Source organism: Protopterus annectens, chromosome 10.part0, assembly GCF_019279795.1.
Source record: "Protopterus annectens isolate FY-2018-M chromosome 10.part0, PAN1.0, whole genome shotgun sequence".
Lineage (NCBI taxonomy): Eukaryota > Metazoa > Chordata > Ceratodontiformes > Protopteridae > Protopterus > Protopterus annectens.
Window position 1 is genome coordinate 1,627,833,596 of NC_056744.1, and position 20,854 is coordinate 1,627,854,449.

General features: G+C 41.3%; 1 protein-coding gene across 1 annotated transcript in view; it reads right to left on the reverse strand.

The window, feature by feature from the left end:
* The window catches only part of TAOK2 (TAO kinase 2), a gene marked incomplete in the record, with an annotated part of 2,530,163 nt that overhangs the window by 1,533,278 nt on the left and 976,031 nt on the right, over positions 1 to 20,854 (reverse strand). Inside the window, 1 exon segment of the mRNA XM_044086327.1 lies at positions 3,504 to 3,595. Coding sequence (XP_043942262.1) covers positions 3,504 to 3,595 — 92 coding nt within the window.

The following is a 20,854-nucleotide window of genomic DNA, read 5'->3' on the forward strand; positions in this document are numbered from 1 at the left end:
GGCTAGATATTACAAAAGCTACTTGGGTGCAGATGATTATTTCCAGAGGATATCTAAATACCCTTTTACCTTCCATCTCCAATCTCAAGACAAAATCCCAGATGTTCCACCCAGTTAGAGAAAACAAGCAGCAATTCAAATACAATAGCTGCTAGAAAAAAAGTAATCCAAGAGGTCCCGCTAGACCAGACAGAATCCAGAACTTACTCAAGGTTCATTTTAGTGCCAAAGACAACAAGGGACTGGAGACCAATTCTGGATTTCGCCAAACTAAACAAGACAGTTCAAAGAACCAAGTTTTGGATGGTCACGGTTCAGTCCGTTCTCCCTTTTATGGGCAAGGATGACTGGATGTGCTCAACAGACCTTCAGGACATGTACTAACATATAGAGATGAACAGACAATCTAGAAGGTATTTACACTTCCAGCTAGGAGCTGATCATTATTAATTTAGAGTACTGCCCTTTGGACTCGCCACAGCCCTCAGAATTACATGGCAGTAGTAGCAGCTCATCTCAGACTGCAGGGATTCAGAGTGTTTCCATACTTGGATGACTGGTTCATATCTGCTCCGACCAGGCATCAACTCATTCTGGCAATGGACCAGGTTCTCCAGACCTGTTCTCTTTTGGGGATAAATAAACTATGACAAATTTCATCTACAATCTACTCAGAGCCTAGAGTTTATAGGAGCAGTTCTCAATACGAAAACTACCACAGATTCCCTGCCACTACCGAGAGTCCAAACAATAAGGTCACAATTCAAAAAGAACCTGCAATGCTACAATTTTGGCCTGCCTGGTCCTCCAAGCCCTGTGATCAATGGCAGCAGCAATAACATTAGTACCACTATCTAGATTTAACATCAGAATTCTTCAATGGATGCTAGCTACAAAATGGTCAGTTCTTTATCAGTCTCTGTCTTACCAGATAAATATCACTCAGACATGCGAGAGAGACCTGGGATGCTGGATTCATTCAGATCCATTTCTTCTAAGCCAGCCATTCATGCCCTAAACCCAAGGCTATAGTGACCACGGATGCTTCTCAGTTAGGGTGGGTGGGGCATTATCTGGGGAAGACAGTCCAAGGCATTTGGTCCCCCAAGGAGGTCAAACTGCATACAAATGTCCTAGACATGAAAGCAGTGCCATTAGCGTTGCAAGCATTCCAAAATGCTCTCCCCTTACGGATCATTGTGATACAAACCAACAAGATGTCAGTGGTCTGGCACAACAACAAATGAGGAACAAAATCCTACCCATTTTGTAGAGAAGCTCAAAGGGTGTGGCAGTGGGAGATCTCTTCCAACCGCTTTCTCTCAGCAATGCACATTCCAAGGAAATCTAATGTGGTAGCACACAACTTGAGCAGGTGTATTCTTCTATGCCAAGAATGATCCCTCAACAAGAAAACTACAGAAAAGATCTTCCATCAATGGGACCAGCCTTGCAGAGATCTATTCGCCTCCATCCTGAACAATAAGTGCAGCAGCTACTTTGCCCAATCCCCCAAGGGAGAATCTCAGAGGGATGCTCTAACTTCATGACTGGCCCCTTGGTCTCCTGTAAGGGTATCGACCCCATTCCTTTAATTCCCAAATTCCTTCAGAAGGCTTCCAGGTTGAAGAGCAAAATCATCGTCATTGCTCCTTACTGGCCTTGACAGATTTGGTTTCCCTTTCTTTGGCCTCACTTGATTCAACCACCTTGGTTTCTGGTGCCAACTCCAGACCTTCTGTCTCACTCAACAGACATGATACACCCAAGATTTGGCAAACTTCAGGCTTGACTGCTTGGCTTCTCCAATTCCACCGACAGCCAGACAACCAATACTCTATTCTCCTGGCCATCATATTTTAAAGTCTTCTCATAAACCTTCCACCAGGAAACTATACTCCAGCAAATGGAAAAGGTTTGTTTTTGGACTCAAAAACATAACACTGAATCCATATATACTGAATTTTTTTATTGCATCTCTCTGATGAAAGAGCTAGCTCTTCTACATTTAAGAGTCCAGTTAGCAGCAATATGTTTTCCACATTGGGATAATTGGCTCGTCAGTAGCATCTTATAAAATAAGCAAAGCATTTTTAAAATAAGAGGTATACCACTCTAAGTCCCCCCTTTAATAGATCTTACTCTTCCTTGGGACCATAATTTAGTCCTGCAATACCTTACTCAAACCCCATTTCAGCCTGCAGATACCTCTGACCTTAAATTTCTCCCAAGGAAAACAATTTTCTCAGTAGCCATTACTTCAGCCAGAAGAATTTCTGAGATACAAGCATTCTCTTCACAAAACTCCCATACTTGATTTTTCATAGGGACAGTGTGGCTAAGTACCCTGTGCATCATTCCTTCCAAGGATGGTATCAGAAACCAACATTAATCAGCCTATCAATTTCGGCTGTATTCTTTCCCAAAATTTCTAACAAAGGTGAATATGCGCTACACTTATTGGATGTTGATGGGCAGCTGCATTTTTACTTAAATAGGATAAAGATCATCAAAAAATCAGATCAGCTGTTTGTTTCATTTACAGAACCTACATTGGGTAGACAGTTACCAAAGTTACACTATCCAAATGGATAAATTGCATTTCCTTTGTATATAACAAATTGGGCACCACTATGACAAAAGCAATTCTTGCACATTCTACTAGATCCATGGCAACTTCCTCAGTATTTCAATTCAGAATGTCCCTGGATGATACTTGTGCAGCAGTTACTTGGGCGACTCCCCATACCTTTATTTCTCATTACAAATTAGATCTGATTTCCAGAGGAAGGGCATCTTTTGGTTCTATGGTGCTCAGGGATATCCTTCCTTCAGTCCATCCTGGAAATTAGGTAGCTGGGGACTCTGTCTCATCAGCTGAGGACTGAATGAAAACTGACATCATCAGATAAAGAAGTTACACAATCGCCATAACGTTCCATCTGTTACCTACTTTCATTAATCCTCAACTCCCCTCCTACCAACACACATCATTAAAACTTCTGGAAGAATGAGTATTTACAGGACAAGTGTGTCCTAACCATTTACACACATATAATTCCAGACACAGCTTTCTCCATTATCATTTCTGTCTTTACTTCCTACTAAAGCAGCAAACAAGATCTGAGGTAATTGGGGTCGGTGCATTGTGGGTATGGGAGAAGCTCTGGAGTTCTAGGTTGCCCTGAGCTTTAGTAACGGCGGAGTTGGATCCGATCCAAACCCATCAGTTGAGGAAGAATGAAAATGGTTAACACCGATGGAACGTTATAGTGAGTACATATAATTAAAAAAGAATTGTGCACAATGCCTCTTCCATGAATCTGGAACACAACCTGCACCTTTCCCCATGCACCATATCTGCAGAGTTAAAACCTTCATTATTGACAGAATGCATTTAACCTCAGTAAAGTTTGTTCCTGCAGAGAGTTTGTGGGGTCAAATCCATTATGATTCAGAAGAATGTAAAAATTAACAAGAACATAATCACTCAAGAAACATACCAAGTTCAATGCAGGTGATGCCGAGCGACCAAACATCCACCTTCCCATCATACTGGCCTTCGTCCATTGCAAGAATCACTTCAGGGGCCATCCTGCAGGAAAAGGAAAAAGCAATTACAACATGGCAACAATTAATCAGTTTCTAAAATGCCCATTCACAGTACGGGAAGACTGGAACCAAGAACACCTGAAAAGGAAGTTGGCAAACAGGAGCGACCAGGTGTTTGTGGGCCTTCCATGAATTGTACAAACTACTGGCATCAACTCACTTCTGCTACCTTGGATGAAAATAGGGGGTTGCTACACTTTAACAGCAAGACAAAGGTAAAGGAAAATATGTATACAGAAAGAAAAAAAGGGGGGGGGGGGCAAAATTTGTGAACTGTCCCATAATGCTAGATCTTTGAGATCAACATCCATGCACTTCAAATGGTAGGCCTAGTCACTAAGTGAAACTGAATTCCATCATCATAGATTTTCCCAAAGTTTGAGCTCCTCATCTTGACTCTCATAATTGCCCCCTTTTCCCTCTCATCTCCAGACAGAGTTAGCTGGACTGAAGGCTACTTCCAAAATACTTGCATACAAGGATGGTCTAAGAGAGTACTACCATGAAGGCGGCCTCTTGTGACAACAAAAAAGCAGACAGGATAGTTTGTTGTAGTCGATGAAAAAAGATCATGAAGAACTGTCATTATGGTAAGTACATAACTTTACCAATTTACATGACAAAAGTCCAGCTACTTCAAATGAAAGGACACAATCCTCAGCTATACATCTTGCGTGGCATCAAGACAATACCAGAGAGGATAATGGCTCCGAAGAGAAGCTTACATCTTGTGATCGTATTAAGTTTAGTGTACACAGTGATCACAGCAGCAGTTACCACCCATTAAAGAAGGCTAATAAAGTAGCGATACATTTAGATGAACAGCGTCTGGGTTTAATTGGAATGGTCTTGCTACTGGAGACATGGCAGCAAATAAATCAGCCTGATAGCCACCTGCAAAACACAGCTTTTGATATTATGTACTCTCTACTAAAGGCAAGGGAGATGAAAAACTTTTTTTTTTTTTTTTGCATGTAGGTAGATCCATACTTGTCTGTTAATATCAAGGCAGTGTAATCTGTGCTAACTTTTGCTGGAGCACTGGGGAAATCAAATGGATGGTGACAGGATCTGCAGGTGTGAAAGTCTCACTAGCAATGTTGCCCCTGTGATAAAGACTTAAGGCCTGTTGCAGCAGATGGTTTTAGAGATCAGGCTAGCTTTTCTAAAATGAAGTTGAGATCGCAGGGAGGAACAAGATCCTTAAGCTAGGGAATGTCTCAATAGAAATTATCAGTCTTAAAAAGGCTTTGCAAACCTTGTGGGTAACCTAGGTAGTACAACTCAATCCACAATGAAAATGAGAAAGCTGCTAACTGCACTTTCCATGTTGAGAAGTTAGAACCTTTTTGCCAGGAATTAATAAAAGGTACAGTCTATAAACTTAGCTACTACCTCCTGGGTAGTCCGAAGAAAAAAAAAAATGGTCATTTACCACCGTTAACTAATACACTTTTCTAGAAAAGGGTTGGAATGTAAACTTGGTCCTCAGCCATGAGGGGAAATGCAAAAAAACAAGGGATTAGTTTAACTGACTATAGTATAGGCCTGGGTAACGCTTGTAAGATGGATTAAATAGAAGACTCTGGCAACGCTCTAGACATAAAGGCTTATTCTTCAAATGAGACTAAAGAAGAAGGAACCATGCCTGTTTGGGCTAAGGAGGGGCTGCAATTATTATTCTGACTTTGTACAACCTGTCCTTCTGTAGAAATCTCATTATGAGGAGGAAAAGGTAGAAAGATGAAAAGAAGTCCTGTCAGCCACTGACAGACTATAGCTTTCTGGAGAAAGTACAGTTGTGTACACTTACCATAAATGTAGATGTTCGAGTGTATTCACTGTAGCAGTCATTACATTTGGGTAATCTGCTGGCAGACTGCCCTCACTCAGCCTGAATAACAAAGTCCTGGGTCCTGCGTCGGTTGCTGTCTCCTCTTCCATGACGTCAGGGGTATAAAACATGCAGCCAATGCCATTTTAATTAGTTTTTCTTGCCCCAGATGGCAGGTGTCCCCCAAATGGGGAGCAAAAATATATAAAACAGTAAATATAAATGCACCTTAGAAACATTAAAATTTACCTTCAACTAAAAGCAAATATACCACAAAGGCTTTTGAGTATAGTGAAGGAAAGAAAAGGTATAGAATGGGGGATGGCTGGTGGGTAACCCGGACTGTAACAGTGAATACACTCGAACATCTACATTTATGGTAAGTGTACACAACTGTACTATGTTCTTCGTGTTTCACTGCTGCAGCCATTACATTTGGGTAGAATCCCAAAACTATGGATGGAAGGATGGAGCTAAACAGCATTAGGAGCAGCTATAAGGCCCTGCAAGACTGCAGTGGCAAAGCCTGCCCTGGATTTAGAGAAGAGAGGTAAATGGTAATGCTTTGTGAACGTATGAACACAGCTCCAAGTAGCAGCTTCTAGAATGTCTTTGGTAGGGACCCCTCTGAGAAAAGCTGCTGAAGTAGAGGCAGCCCTGGTGGAATGTGACCTGATCCACTTTGGCACAGGTTTACCATGGTGGAAATAGCAGAAACGAATGTAGTGGCTTATCCATTTAGAAATAGTCTGCTTTGATATAGCCTTCCCCTCTGATCCTGCAGCAAATGCTACCAGTAGTTGCTCAGACATTCTTAGAGATTATGTCCTGTTTAACTAGAATCTTAATTGTCTGTGTACATCCAATGAATGCAGAATCCGCTCCCCCTTGGTTCTGCAGATTTGGGAAAAAAGTTGGCAGGTGAATGGTTTGGTGAAGAGCCACACTGGATACCACCTTAGGCATAAAGTAAGGCTTGGTCCTGAGGGCCACCCTGTCCGGGTAAAATATAATGAAAGGCTCCACTGCCATGAGAGCCTATAGCTCTGAAACCCTTCTAGCCGAAGTGACTGCCAAATGAAAAGCGGTCTTCCAAGAAAGAAATTTTATATCCGCAGTAGTTGCTGGTTCAAAAGGAGGTAGGGTGAGTTTCTCCAACACAAAATTGAGGTCCCATGCGGGAGTTGGCACTCTTCTGGGAAGCCATAAATTTTTGGCCCCTCTGAGATACTGTTTTAGCAGTGGATGAGAAAAGAGAGGAGGCTCTGTGTTGTAATGAGCCGAGATGGCAGAGGCATGGATTTTTATTGAAGAAAAAGATAGGCCCTTGTCAAGCATCTCAGTTAAGTATTGTAAAATCTGAAGAATATTGGGCTTTGCTGTGTCTATTCCCTGTGCTTGGTTCCAAGCACAGAATCTCTTCCATTTGTTAGCATAAAATTTTTTAGTACTAGACCTTCTGGCTTCCAAAATGACATCACAGGTTTACTGAGAGATGTGGTTTGAATAATTAGTTGATTAGCTATGCTGCAAGATTCAGAGTTTGGAGCCGAGTGTGCAGAATTTGACAGTTCTGTTGAGACGGTAAGTGATGTCTGAGACAAGTACCATGGAGGAAAGGTGTGACATATTCCTTAGAAGCGAATACCAGTGTTGGCTAGGCCAGTCCGGAGCAATTAAAATAATTTTTGGTTTTTCCTGTATGACTTTTAGTAAGACCTTGGAGAGTAGAGGCAGAGGGGGAAAAGCATAGACTGATAGTTTTTTCCAGCTGAGGGATAGAGCATCCAATTTCCATGCTTTTTTGTGATGAGTTCTCATGCAGAATTTGTCCAACTGATAGTTTTGGGGAGAGGCAAATAGATCTATGTCTGGGCTTTGCCATTTCTGTGTTAACATGTTGAAGGTTTGTGGATCCAGTTTCCACTCGTGCGAGTCCATAAGATTTCTGCTTAGGTCGTCTGCCAGAGAATTTTGCTTTCCTGGCAGGAACTGAGCTTGAAGATGTATTTGGTAAGTCAAGGCTGTGTTCCACAAGGCCATGGCTAGTCTGCAGAGGGGGTAAGAATGGGTACCCCCCTGCTTGTTTATGTACCACATAACTGTGGTGTTGTCCGTCTTTATCAGTAGTTGTCCTGGATGAATTAAGTCCTTGAAGGCTGTCAGAGCATTCTGAACAGCTAGCATTTCTTTCTGGTTGACATGCAGATGCATTTGGTTTGGGCTCCATTTGCCCTGAATGCATCTCCGTGCCAAGGTGGGCCCCCCAAGCATAGTCTGATGCATCTGTAGTTAAGGTTTGGGTGGCAGGGGGTAGAGTGAATGACAGTCCCTTGTTTTGGTGACATGTCTCTGCCCACCAAAGAAACTCCTGTTGTAGACAGGAAATGAGAGGGATCATTGTTTCCAGGCTGTGACAATGTTGACTCCATAAACTTTTTAGGTACCATTGAAGTTTCCTCATATGCAGTCTCGCATATGGAATTAGTAGAATGCAGGATACCATGAACCCCAAAGCCTGCAGAATTTGTCTTGCAGATAACTGGGTTTTTGTTGTAATTTGTTTGAAGTATGCTGTCAATTGCAGTGTTTTGTCTGGCGTGAGGTAAGCCATCTGGGCAGTTGTATTCAAGCTTGCACCCAGGAATGTAATTATTTGAGAGGGTACCAGTTGTGATTTATTTTCGTTTATGGTGTACCCTAGGCATGCTAGGAGCCTTTTTACACATGCCAGATGTTGAAGAAGAGTGCCCTTGTCCTCTGCCTGAATGAGACAATAGTCCAGATAAGGATAAATTTGAATGTTTCTCTGTCTGCAGAATTCAATTACTGGTGCTAGGTACTTTGTAAAGACCCTGGGCGCAGTAGATAAGCCAAAGGGCGGTGCAGAGAATTGGTAATGCAAAAAACCTGCTTTGAAGCGGAGGTACCTTCTGCAAGATTCCCCTATTGGGCTATGCAGGTATGCCTCTTAAGTTTAGAGTTACTAACCAAGCATTCTTGCCTAGCATAGGCAGTAGCTGTTGTAAAGTCAGCATTTTGAATTATGGAATGTCCAGGAACATGTTCAGAATCGACAAGTCCAGTATTGGACGCCATGAATTGTCTTTTCTGGGTACCAGGAAAGGTCTTGAATAAAATCCTTGACCTTTTTCCTTTTCTGGTACCGGTTGAATAGCCCCCATATCCATGAGGGACATGACTTGTTTCTGGGCCTCTGCCCACTGGTTTTGTGGCAGATCCGGCATCCGTTTGGAATTGGCAAAGTATGGAAATGAAATCTGTACCCCTGGGATACTATGTTTAATACCAACTTGTCCTGGATAATTAACTGCCAATTTTGAGCATGAAGTGCTAGTTTTCCCCCCAAGGGGGCTGCCAAAAGATAAGTGCTTGGAGATGGTAGAGGAAAGTCATTGAGACTGCTTACTGCAGGGTTGTGCTTTGTTACCTCCAGATTTTGAGATGGAGGCACCTCATTGCTTTGACCTGTAAGAACCCTGTGACTGATATCTGGAGCCTTTTGAACACCTTGGTTTGCCCTGAGTGGCTCTGTTGGACACAGGAAAGGACCAATTTTAGTAGGCTAGTGCCTACTGAACCTGGGCGGCTGCACTTACAAAAAATCTTTTACAGTTTGCATAGATTTAGCTTTGTCTTCCATTTTCTTTAAAACCTCTTCTGCCTTATTACCAGAGTATCATGCTGTAAAGGAGCATCCAACAATTTAGCTTTAACATGATCAGGCAGATTTCGCTCCCTGAGCCAGGCATGCCTTCTTATCACAGATCCAGTAATGGCAGCCCTACAAGAGGCCTCCAAGGAATCAAAACCACATTGCATAGTATGCTTTCCACCCTATTCTGCTGCATGCAATAAATCCTGTAACTCTATTTTCCACACAATCAGAAATCATTTTCTGCTTCAGTAAGCCCATAACATGCTGTTGATATTTAAGCATATGAAACTGGCAGTTTAAAGCCGCGATTGCCAAGGTTTCAGATGTATACAACCTTCTTACCCCATCTATCCAGTGCCCTGGAATCTCTATCAGAAGGGGTAAGATTTTTGGCTAGAGAAGCCTTAACAACCTTGAGACCCTGAGAGAGAGTCTCAGGATCGGCAGCAGGATTTTTGAAAAGAAATTTGTGGGAGTCAGGAACCCTGTAATATCTGTCTGGCTTACTAGGAGACGGAGGCAAGGAATCAGGAGCCATGTTTGATTCCAAGAACACATCATCCACAATGTCTAATACAGGAGGTATTGCCAAAGGCCTATGCTGAGGTAGACTAAGGAAATCCCTATGCCTTTGTTTTGATTCAGAAAAGTCCTGAGACTCCCAATGAAAATGTTCCCTTAAAGTATGCAAAGTCTCTCCAAAAGAGTAATCCTCAGGAGGAGATGCAGATGGGATGGATTCCTCTGCATCGGAATCCTCATAAGGTGGAACAGAAAATTCCTGGTCAGAAGAGGAATCAGAAGAAATGGAAACCTGATCTGAAGATTCATAATCAGTGCCTTGCCTAGGCCTCTTAGCGGAGGGGGGGTGGGGGGTGGGAACCCCTGATCAAGGTAATTAAATCCTCAGCCATTTTGATAATTTGTTTTTTAGGTATAGGGGCCTGAGCATGACGCAGGACCCAAAAAAATCAGTTTTTTAGACATAGAAGTTGTTTTTGACCTAGTTTTTGTTGATGGCGTCGGTTTAATATAAAAATGTTGAGGCCTGAAAACACCCTCAGAAGCCTGTGCCTGCTCAGCGGCTCCGGATCCATCCAAGGGAGAAACATCCGTGGGTTCAATATTTTGCGAATCTCGCGGCATACCGGACTCCAAATGGGTCTCGGTAGAGGCCTGCGACTCAAAAGTAGCGGGTATCAGGGGCTGTGAAAGCGCCTGAGTACCGGCAGACTGGCAGCTGGCTTAGGAGAAGCTTCGTCGTCGGTTTTGGACCTGGACGGTCTCCGTCTTTTTCTTTGCGTTTTTTGTGAACTACAGTAGTCGGATTGCTAACAGACGACATTTCAGAGTAGTTAAATCTTGAACCAAAATATTCAGAAGCAAAAATATACAGACACTTAACAGTGCGTTGGTTAAATTTAGCACAAATCCGACAGCAAGGCACGTTGTGGTCGGGGCCTAGGCAAGGAATACAGTACAAATGAAAATCCTTATGAGGTATTTGCTTCCCACAAGTAATGCAATTATTAACTTTTACTGACATTGGTAAGGAGCAAGAAAAAGTTTCCCCAACAGGTACTTAGCTTTAGTTTGACGACTTCGGTTCTGAAACTCGAAAATGAAAATTTCAGAAGTCGGCCGACCTGCACTTGCGAACTGCTTCTGCTTCGGGCACCGCGCAACAAGAAAGACTGATTAAAATGGCATCGGCTGCATGTTTTATACCCAACGACCTGACGTAATGGAAGAGGAGACGGCAACCGACGCAGGACCCAAGACTTTGTTATTCAGGCCGACTGAGGGCAACCTGCCAGCATATTACCCAAATGTAATGACTGCAACAGTGAAACACAAAGAACATTCTGTCCCTGAGAAGGATAAAAAAGAGCAAGTCGCTGCATTATTAGTTAGGGATGCAAACAGATCGCAGCAATGCCTTACCAGTGAAGTAATGTCACCAATACTGTCATCAAGCTGAAGACAGCTGCAGAGCCCATCTGCTGATTAAACTGGCAAGATGAGAGATAAGCATTGCTGTTGGAAAGTACAGACTCTCTTACTGCCCACTCCCAGACTCTCATTTCTTCCTGACAGAATAGGCTCTAGTTCCTCTGACTAAGTACCACACGTCTGACATGTTGCCTGTATGGACTGCGATTCCACTCTGTGGGTGATTGGCCTGGAAAGGCAAGCAATGCCAGGAGAACTCCTCTAATATCCACTATGTTAATACGCAATAAGGCTTCTTCCTGTGGGGTTCATATGACTAACTGCCAAAAACAAAGCCCCTCCCCCACCCCAGAGTACATGCATCGGTGATAACTGTGCCAAACAGCAAGGTAGGGGTGAAAGGACATTCTCTATTCAAGCTCATTAGATGCAGCCATCCACAGTAGGTGGCGTCAACAGGAAATGTACAACCAAATGATCTGATCCATGGTATCTTCCGAGACCACAGAATACAGATGATCCCACTTACAGGACTCTTATGTGGAATCTTGGCAGATGCACCAAGTGCACTGCAGCTGCCAAAAGCCCTATAACTTTGAGAAGTCGAAGAATGATGCAAGAGACAACTGTAGTGAAGTTATTTTGTATAACATCCAGCTGGTAGCCTGTGAATATAAGATCAAGACAGTTACAAGTGTGACTTTTTCAGTGCTCATGGACATTCTCAAAGATGCATAAAGCTGATGTAACCTCTTGCATGTACTAATGACTCATTCATAACAGACATAAGGAGACAGTCATCCAAGTACAGGAAGGTTCGGATTCCTAGCAATGTCAACCGATTTGCATGCACTATCTTGCACTTGGTAAACACCTGACAGGTTGTGATGAGACAATGTCATGGCCCAGAACTGAAAATGACTGGCTCCCATAGAGGTGTGCAAGAATCTCCTGAAAGTCTATGCTATTTTTATGTGCATGAAGACTTCCTGAAGATAGTGTGATAACACCAAATACCCCGTTCCCCCCAAGACAAGGAAAGATCGGCCACACTGTAATTATTCTCAACTTGACTTTCCTTACATACATGTTTAAGGGACTAAAACCTAGATCTGGTCTTTGGTCTCTTTCAGGGACTAAAAACATCTGAACTAAACCCTAGATGCTTTCTTATCTGGTCAAACCTCTTTAATGGCTCTTTTTAATAGCTCATTTTTCTAGGAGGTAATACATTTCCAGCTTGGTCTTCCCCTCTTAACATGGAGAAACACCCAGCTGGGGAAAAGAGGATGGCTGGTGGACAGTTAAGCAGGCTACTGTATAGCCTCCAGCTATAATGTTCAGAGTGTACTATCGCGGGTGATAGGCAGCTATGCTTCTATATGCAAGAACAGTAGATCCCACACTGCATCCAGAGTAGGACAGCCAAGCAAGTCCTCAGACGTGCTGCTGTTTCACAGGGAAAGATACACAGAAAGTACAGTTGTGTAAGGACTTAACAAAACAGTAGATGTCTTATCAAATAACCATGACGCCTGGCTGGGGTACCAAAAATAAACATTCCATAGAACCATATGTCCAACGTATGACTTAAGACTACAGGTGTAAGGATACATAAACAGAGTGTAAATCCCCAGTCCATCTCCAACCCAGCAGGCCTGAAAAGCAAGTGAGATTGGTCAGCTAAACTGTTACTAGTTCCGAAACCGCAACTAAAACAAAAGAGCCTCTGAGGCTTAAACTCTGGTTACACGCTTTTAATACTTTTAAATGTTTAAATACTTTTTAACAACGCTTTTCGTCCAACCTAATGGTTGAACTTCCTCAGAAATGAAAGAAACAACCTGTATATATAAAGTATCATAATTGGTAAGCCCGCCAAAACTCAAATTACAATCCTCAGTGGTTAAAGTGAAAGGCTTCTTAACTTAATGAATGCCTTTCAAACAAATCTTGGATGTTGATACAAGGTTGACATGCTAAACATACTTTAACTTACATGGTTTATCCTGGCTTTAATTGTGAAACTATAATCATAAAAACCTATATCATAAAACATTTTATAACAATTAAAACATCGTGTATCATAACAATCATAAAAATCGTCACGATAATGATGATGAGCGCATGCAGCACTGACGTGCTTAAAAACCTTACCGATGTTAAACCAAATCAATGAAATGCTAATATCAGAAAAACCAAATGCCCGAAATATAACCACAATGAATATTACATATTATTTATATTAAAATTTCTCTTGTACTATCTAAAATGATCAACAGAAAACTATTAAAATGTTTTCATTTGAAATTATTTCATTTAAAGTTAGAGATGAAATAATATTCTGAAACTGATTATGAACTATTACCAAAAATAACCTTGACCATGAAGTCCTACCTAATATGTATCTAAATTCACTCTTTCCTAATATAATGTTCTATGGCTCTCAATGAACAAAACAGTGGAAGTGTTTATATAAATTCCAAAACTCATTACCTAAACTATCTCTCTAAACTTATGAGTTTCAAGATGCACATTAGGGAACATTTTTCATTAAGCCCTGGATATGTGTAGGCATTAAGTTTTATTTGTTTTCTATAAAAGGAAAATTTAATTGCAACTCAAAAGGAGTTGTATATTTAGCAACTTGCCGAGGGTGCCCATGTTTTTATATAGGAAAAACAGAGCGCAGATTAAGGGATAGGGTATATGAACATCTTAGAAGCATCAATCTACAAAAGGATGATAATGCTTTAGCAAGACATATTATGCAGTATCCCGAACATAAATTTAATTTCAGAGCAATTTACCAGATCAGACAAGATATGACAGGAGGCCCTTTTAGCTTGCTCTTAGAAAAGAGTGAACTCCTATGACAAATAAAACAATGCCTACACATATCCAGGGATTAATGAAAAATGTTCCCTAATGTGCATCTTGAAACTCAAAAGTTTAGAGAGATAGTTTAGGTAATGAGCTTTGGAATTTATATAAACACTTCCACTGTTTTGTTCATTAATGAGAGCCATAGAACATTATACCAGGAAAGAGTGAATTTAGATATATATTAGGTAGGACTTCATGGTCAAGGTTCTTTTCAGTAATAGTTCATAATCAGTTTCAGAACACTGTTTCATCTCTAACTTTAAATGAAATAATTTCAAATGAAAACATTTTAACAGTATTCTGTTGATCATTTTAGATGGCACAAGAGAAATTTTAATATAAATAATATGTAATATTGATTGTGGTTATATTTCGGGCATTTGTTTTTTTCTGATATTGTTAGTATTTCATTGATTTGGTATAACATCGGTAAGGTTTTTAAGCGCGTCAGTGCTGCATGCGCTCATCATTATTGTGACGATTTTTATGATTATTATGATACACAATGTTTTAATTGTTATATAAAAAATTTTTATGACATAGTTTTTTATAATTATAGTTTCACAATTAAAGCCAGGATAAACCATGGAAGTTAAAGTATATTTAGCATGTCAACCTTGTATCAACATCCATGATTTGTTTGAAAGGCATTCATTAAGTTAAGAAGCCTTTCACTTTAAGCTCTGAGGATTGTAATTTGAGTTTTGGCGGGCTTACCAATTATGATATTTTAGATATACATTTTGGAAACAGGTTGTTAATGTTTGCCTTTCATTTCTGAGGAAGTTCAACCATTAGGTTGGACGAAAAGTGTTGTTAAAAAGTATTTAAATGTTTAAAAGTATTAAAAGCATGTAACCAGAGTTAAAGCCTCAGCGGCTCTTTTGTTTTAGATTGGTCAGCTAAGGTGGGAAAGACAGAATGACAGTGATGTCCCTTGGTACACAAGAAGAAAGGGGAGAAGAATCAGAAAATGTGTGGGGGGTTGGAAAGAAAGGAATACTGCAACAGTGATCAATAGGGCCTACTGTTATGGTAAGTTCTTACACAACTGCATTACATCCTTCCTCACACCACTGTTGCAGTATTCCAAATTGCTGGGCGATTCCAACAGCTTAAGATGAAAGAAGGGTGATAGGATGGCATAAAGAAATGTCCATTGCACCTGGAAGGACCCACCTGGCAAAGGCAGTCCTGGATCCAGAACAAGCATGACCTCTGCAATGTTTTGCAAAGGTGGGTGCAGAAGACTAAGTAACCACTTCAAGAATGGTCCTAGAATCAATTCCCTTGTAAAAGGCTCCAGAAGCAGCTACTGCTCTGGCAGAATGTGCCTTTATTGGAGAGGTAAGGAGTTTGCCTTACTGAGGGTAGCAAAAAGCAATGGATTTTGAGATCCAGTTAGCAACAGTTTGTTTAGAAATGAAAGTTATGTACTTACCATAATGACAGATCCGTGTTGTCTTACTTTCACCTGATTCAACACATGAGATGTCAGATCCGGTCAGATCAGTCCTCGGCTCCTAATACCAAAGTATTGGATCTGAGTGCACCGACTCTTAACTTACACACAATTCCCTCCTCCTAGCTTATTTACTTCAAATCGAGTTTGCTGACTGATTAAACACAGACCCAATACCCCAGTTAAAATGCACTGAGGTCAGATCTGACCTGATCCGATATCCAACACATTGAACTAGATGACAACAGACATCAGGGCACTGGGTACTCTGATTTTTGAATCCTGGAATGAGACAAACTGTCCAATTAGCACATAACTTTTGTCTTGCCCAAGCAAAATCTGGGTGGTCTACGGACATCAAAGAATGGAGGATTCTCCCCCCAGTTCTGTGGGTTGGAGAATAAGGTGGACAGGTTAACGGCCTGTCTAAGGGATAGTTCATTCGCCACTACGGCCATAAATGAGAACTTGGTCCATGACACACTATCCTTGTGGAAAAAAATCAGAAAGGGAGGGATAGTCATTAAGACCTTGCAACTCAAACTCCTCTGGCAAAGGAGTATAGTTTTCCAAGTACAGAATTTGAGAGAAGCAGGCTCGAAGGAAGGTACAGTAGATTTTTCCAGCACAAAATTAAGGTCTCAAACAGGGGACATAGCTTTCTTAGAAAGTTATATGAGGAGTACACCTTTAAAGAACTGTTTAATCTCTAGTTTAGCCAGAAGAGGAGGATCCAGAGGTACACAAGAAGCTCTAGCTGAAATGTGTGCCTTAACAGATGACTATGTTATACCAGACTTACTTCACAAAGACAGAGGAGGATCAGTGAGGAGTTAGTTTAAACTGGGTCCTGTGTTTGTAGACAGACATCATATAGAAAACAGTTTCCATTTGGCTATGTAACATTGCCTGGTGGAAGGTTTTCCTGCCTCCTGTAGAACCTTCAGCACATCCTCAAGAAATGTGTACAAAAAGGATCAAAATCTTATCATTCATATTGTAAGGTTGAAGAATGGTAGGTTTGGACATAACCACTTTATTTATTTACATTTGTTTACCGGGTAAGTCTGACTGGAACAAGGTCCACTTACAGAGGAGGCCCGGGGAGAAAAGCTCCATAACATAACACTGCAAATACAACAAATGACAAAAAATTCTGTACAGAGGCATATATACAATCAGAGCTCCATGTCTTTATATGACAACACAATCCACGAATGACAAAAAATTTCTATACAGTGGCACATATACAATCAAGGAGATTTTTCGTACATTAGTTTGACTTGAGCAAGCTTGGTATATACAGATAGCAAAACTTTGAATTCTGTATTGGTAGTACAAAGCATAAAAATGAAGGAATGGAATCTGGAAAATAATTCTACTCGGGAGATATGTCATAGCATGAGAAATAGTTTGTAGGACAGTAGTTCTTGATAGGGAGTATTTGAGTAGTACAGAATTAGCTGAGGTAAGCAGTGAGGAGATGAGGTGTGGCAAGTTAGGAGGAGAGCAGAAAAGATTTTGTGATACAGGGACAGAGCCATGATTGCAAGAGGTGTGACTTTAGTGATGTTTTGAAAAGTTGAGATGGATGGTGCAGAGGAGATGCTTTGGGGGAGGTTATTCCATTTCCTAGCAATGGTGTGGGAGAACAAACTTTTCCCTGCAGTGTTATTGGCTTTGGTTATGCAGAGCAGGGTTTTGTTGGATGAGCGTAGAGGGTGATTTGCAGAATATTGGTTTAGAAGTTGGTTTAGGGCTGGGGTTTTCTGAGGGTTCCTTATGATGATGAAGGTGAGGACTAACTGGTGATAGCTAATTAGCTGAGGGAGTTCTAACCACAGTAGTTGCTTCAGGGTAAGACAGTAATGACGTGTAAAAGTGGAGTTGTTAGCAAATTTTGCAATTTTATTGTAACATGACTAGTTTGTTTAGGTCTCTCTTCCTGATATGAATTAGGATTGGTGATGCATACATTAGGGTAGACAAGAGTTGGGTTTGGGCTAAGGAGATTCTAGCTTGGTCCGATAGGAACTGTTTGTGTTTGTATAGGGTTCCTAGTTTCTTATGCACCATTGTGATGATTTGTGAGATATGGACATTAAAGTTTAGATTATCTATTTCAACCCCGAGCAGCCAAGTAGTAGTTCTTTTTATCTACTTATGTTTGGATTATGGCCTTATTTCGTAGTTCTTGATATTTCTGTCCGTCTTGGATAGTGTTATTCTTTTTTCAGTTTTTCCAGGCATCGTCTCTGGTTTTTATTAAGGCCTTTGTTGTCCTACTTAGCCATGGGGCATAATTAACTTTAGTCCTGAGTTTCCTGATGGGAGCTAGTATATTTAGAATAGTCCTAAAAGTAGTATTAAAAAAGTCAACTGCGTGGTCTAAAGGTATAGTGGATTCCAGTCCTGTTGCTGGAGCATACTGTTAAGAGTTTGTGCTCGTCCTTAGTCTCCTTGAACAACATGGGTATTTCTGCCTGTTTACGAAGGAGGAATGTGGGGGCAGTGGTCACTCAAGGCACCAGGTAAGCAGCCTATATGATAATTTTCTGTGGGGATATTAACTAGTGCCCAATATAGAATGGAGGTTCTACTGGAATTTTTGTCTACTCTGGTGGGTTCTTGGATTAGTTGTGAGAATCCAAATAAGTTAATATGGTTTTAAGGGGTTGTTGGAGTTGCAGGCTAGCCAGTCTAAGTTAGGTCACCTAGCAGGATGGTTTCTTGGGGTAGGTTGATTGTGGCCCATTGTAGTATCTCTTCTATTATAGGTGAGTTATTTCCTGGAGGAATATAACTACAGAGGATGTGGATTCTCTTTTTGTTTTTAAGGGACATAACTGAGCCTAATGTCTCTGCATTCTGGAATTTGGGAAGTGGGTTTTTTAGTGGTTGGAGGTTGAGTGTATTTTTAAATAAGATTGCAACTCCACCTCCATTTTTGGTAACTTTATCTTGCCTTAGGATGTCATAGCCTGGGGGAAGAATTTCTTTGTTTTGTGTGGAAGGTCTTAGCCAGGTCTCTGTAACGGTTAGTATGTCTGGGGAGTAGTGGGATATGAATGTGTGAAAGTCATGTAGTTTGTTGGATATGCTACATGTGTTTATACTCATAATAAGTAGGTCTGACTTGTGTTTCTGGGATAGGATTGGGTTGGGTTGCTTGGATCTGGGTTGGGGTGTATGTCCCCTGAGATTAGTAGCCATTTTCTGAGGAATAGTGTGAGCTTTATGGCATAGGCTATATCTATGTGTTTTTGGGTACTGTTAGCCTTTTGTGAGATAGTGTGGTTGCTGTTTTGTGTAAGTAGAGTAATGAGTTGTTAAACAGTGTGGAGCATATTACTATATTTGTGTGCGGTTGTGTGTGTGCGTAGGTGTGAGTTATGTGGTAGGTAGTGTTTGTTGGTATGTTGAGTATATGGAGTAAGCTAGAGTGGTGAACGTTAGTAGTAGTCCTAGTATGCCTTGCATGGTGTGGGTGGGGTGTACAGAGGAGGTTGTTGTGATGTGGAAGTGGGAGTGGATCTGATGACTGAGGGATGGTAATAGGCTGCTGTGGAGGGGGGTGGGGATATTTGGGCTATAAGTGTAGGAGTGCTGGGGGCAGGTGGGATTAGGGGGCAGGGAGAGTAGCAAAGTGAGCCCAAAGGGCGAGCGGAGCAGGCTAGAGCAAGAAAACCTAAAGCTGCAGAAACCTATCAGTAACAGCAAGAGATTGACTGAGCAAGAAGGTAGCTTAGCCTAAAGATAAGGTAAGATGCAATAATTAACCTGTGGTTAAGCTTCCCTAGGAGGGAGAGGGAAGTTGGAACTATAGAATGGGGAGTATGTTTTAGCTAAAAATTCCACCCAGCTATGGTAAGAAAGGTGGATTATTAGAGTATGTTCCTACCGAGTGGCCAACTTCATTAAAGCTCTCCAAGTTAGAAGCTGAATGGAGCTCAATGCTGCTGTGCTCACCTCACAAAGATGGTCACAAAGTAAGAGAAAATTGTTAAAAACAAATTCAGTGACATTCACCTAATAATTACTTCTACTGGAAGGCTTGTGTTGCCCTTCTGCTGTGTAAGCAAGTCCATTACAGAGGGAAATCATGGAAGAGGAGGGGGAATCAAGCTGCCTTGGCTAAAAGGGAGTCACCAGTAGGATCTTTAGGCATCCATTTTGTATCATTAGTAATACTTTGGGAAGAAGGAAAAGCGGAAGGAACGCATAAAGGTACTTCCCCTGTCAAGGAAAGGGCATTGCACCAACCTTTCAAGCTTGAGGGCATTAAGTCCTGGTGCAGAAAAGTAGAAGTTGCTCATTGTCAATGGAGGCAAATACAAAGAATACTTGTGTAAAATTTTACCATAATCACAGAGGTCCTTGTCTTCTATGCTGCAATATTCTCAACATGAGGGAATCCTCTGCCAAGGGCGAACGGATATCCGGCCAGTATACAAGAGCTTTTAAGTACTGCTACTACATGAGACATTGCATGAATGGCTTGGAACGTCAGCCACGAAAGTGATGTCCACACATTCAATCATCAGAGCTCAATACCCCAGGAAGAATGCCAGCCTAAGGAAAACAAGAAGGTTATCAGACATCCAGAACAAAAGCAGCCAACATGTGGAAAGAGGGAGTGATAGAATACAGCAACATAGAAGAGAAAGACATCTATGGTTATGGTAAGATTTTACACAATTATTGTAAGCCTTTGTATTCTAATGTTGCAGTATTTTTTACATGGAGAGTACCAAGGGCCAGGAGGAAACCTGGAAGGAGAAAGGACCAGAAGACCTCTTAAGGAAAAAACAGCTCATGGCTGGAGATGCCATCCAATTTGTAATGTTTGGTGAATGTATGTACAGAAGCCCAAGTAGCTGCTTCTAAAATGGAATTAGTACCCAAACCCTTAAAGAAAGCACCTGAAAAAGACACAGCCTTAGTACAATGAGACTTAACATGAAAAGGGAAGCTCTTCTCATGGAAAACATAACAAAAAGACATAGCCTTTGAAAACCTTCAGGAAAGAGTCTGCTTGGAAACAGCAATCCCAGAGCTGTAGGGTGAAAGAAACAAAGATGATCAGATTTCCTGATAGCCTTAATTTTATCCAAATAAAATCTGAGTTGTCTATGCACATCCAACGTGTGTAAAATCCTCTCACTAGAGGATTGTGGAGAAGGAAAAAAGGTGGGCAAATAAATAGACTAATAGAAGAGACAACTCATTCACAACCTTGGGTATAAAGGATTAAGTAAGCAAAGAGACCCTCGTCTTTACGGAAGCCATTAAGGCTTGAATCTCAGAAAACCTTCTGGCAGAAGTCAAAGCTAATAAACAGAACAGTTTTCCAAGTACAGTATTGCAAGGAAGCTGTAGCTGCAGGCTCAAATGGAGCCACAGTCCGCTTCCCCAAAACAAAGTTCAA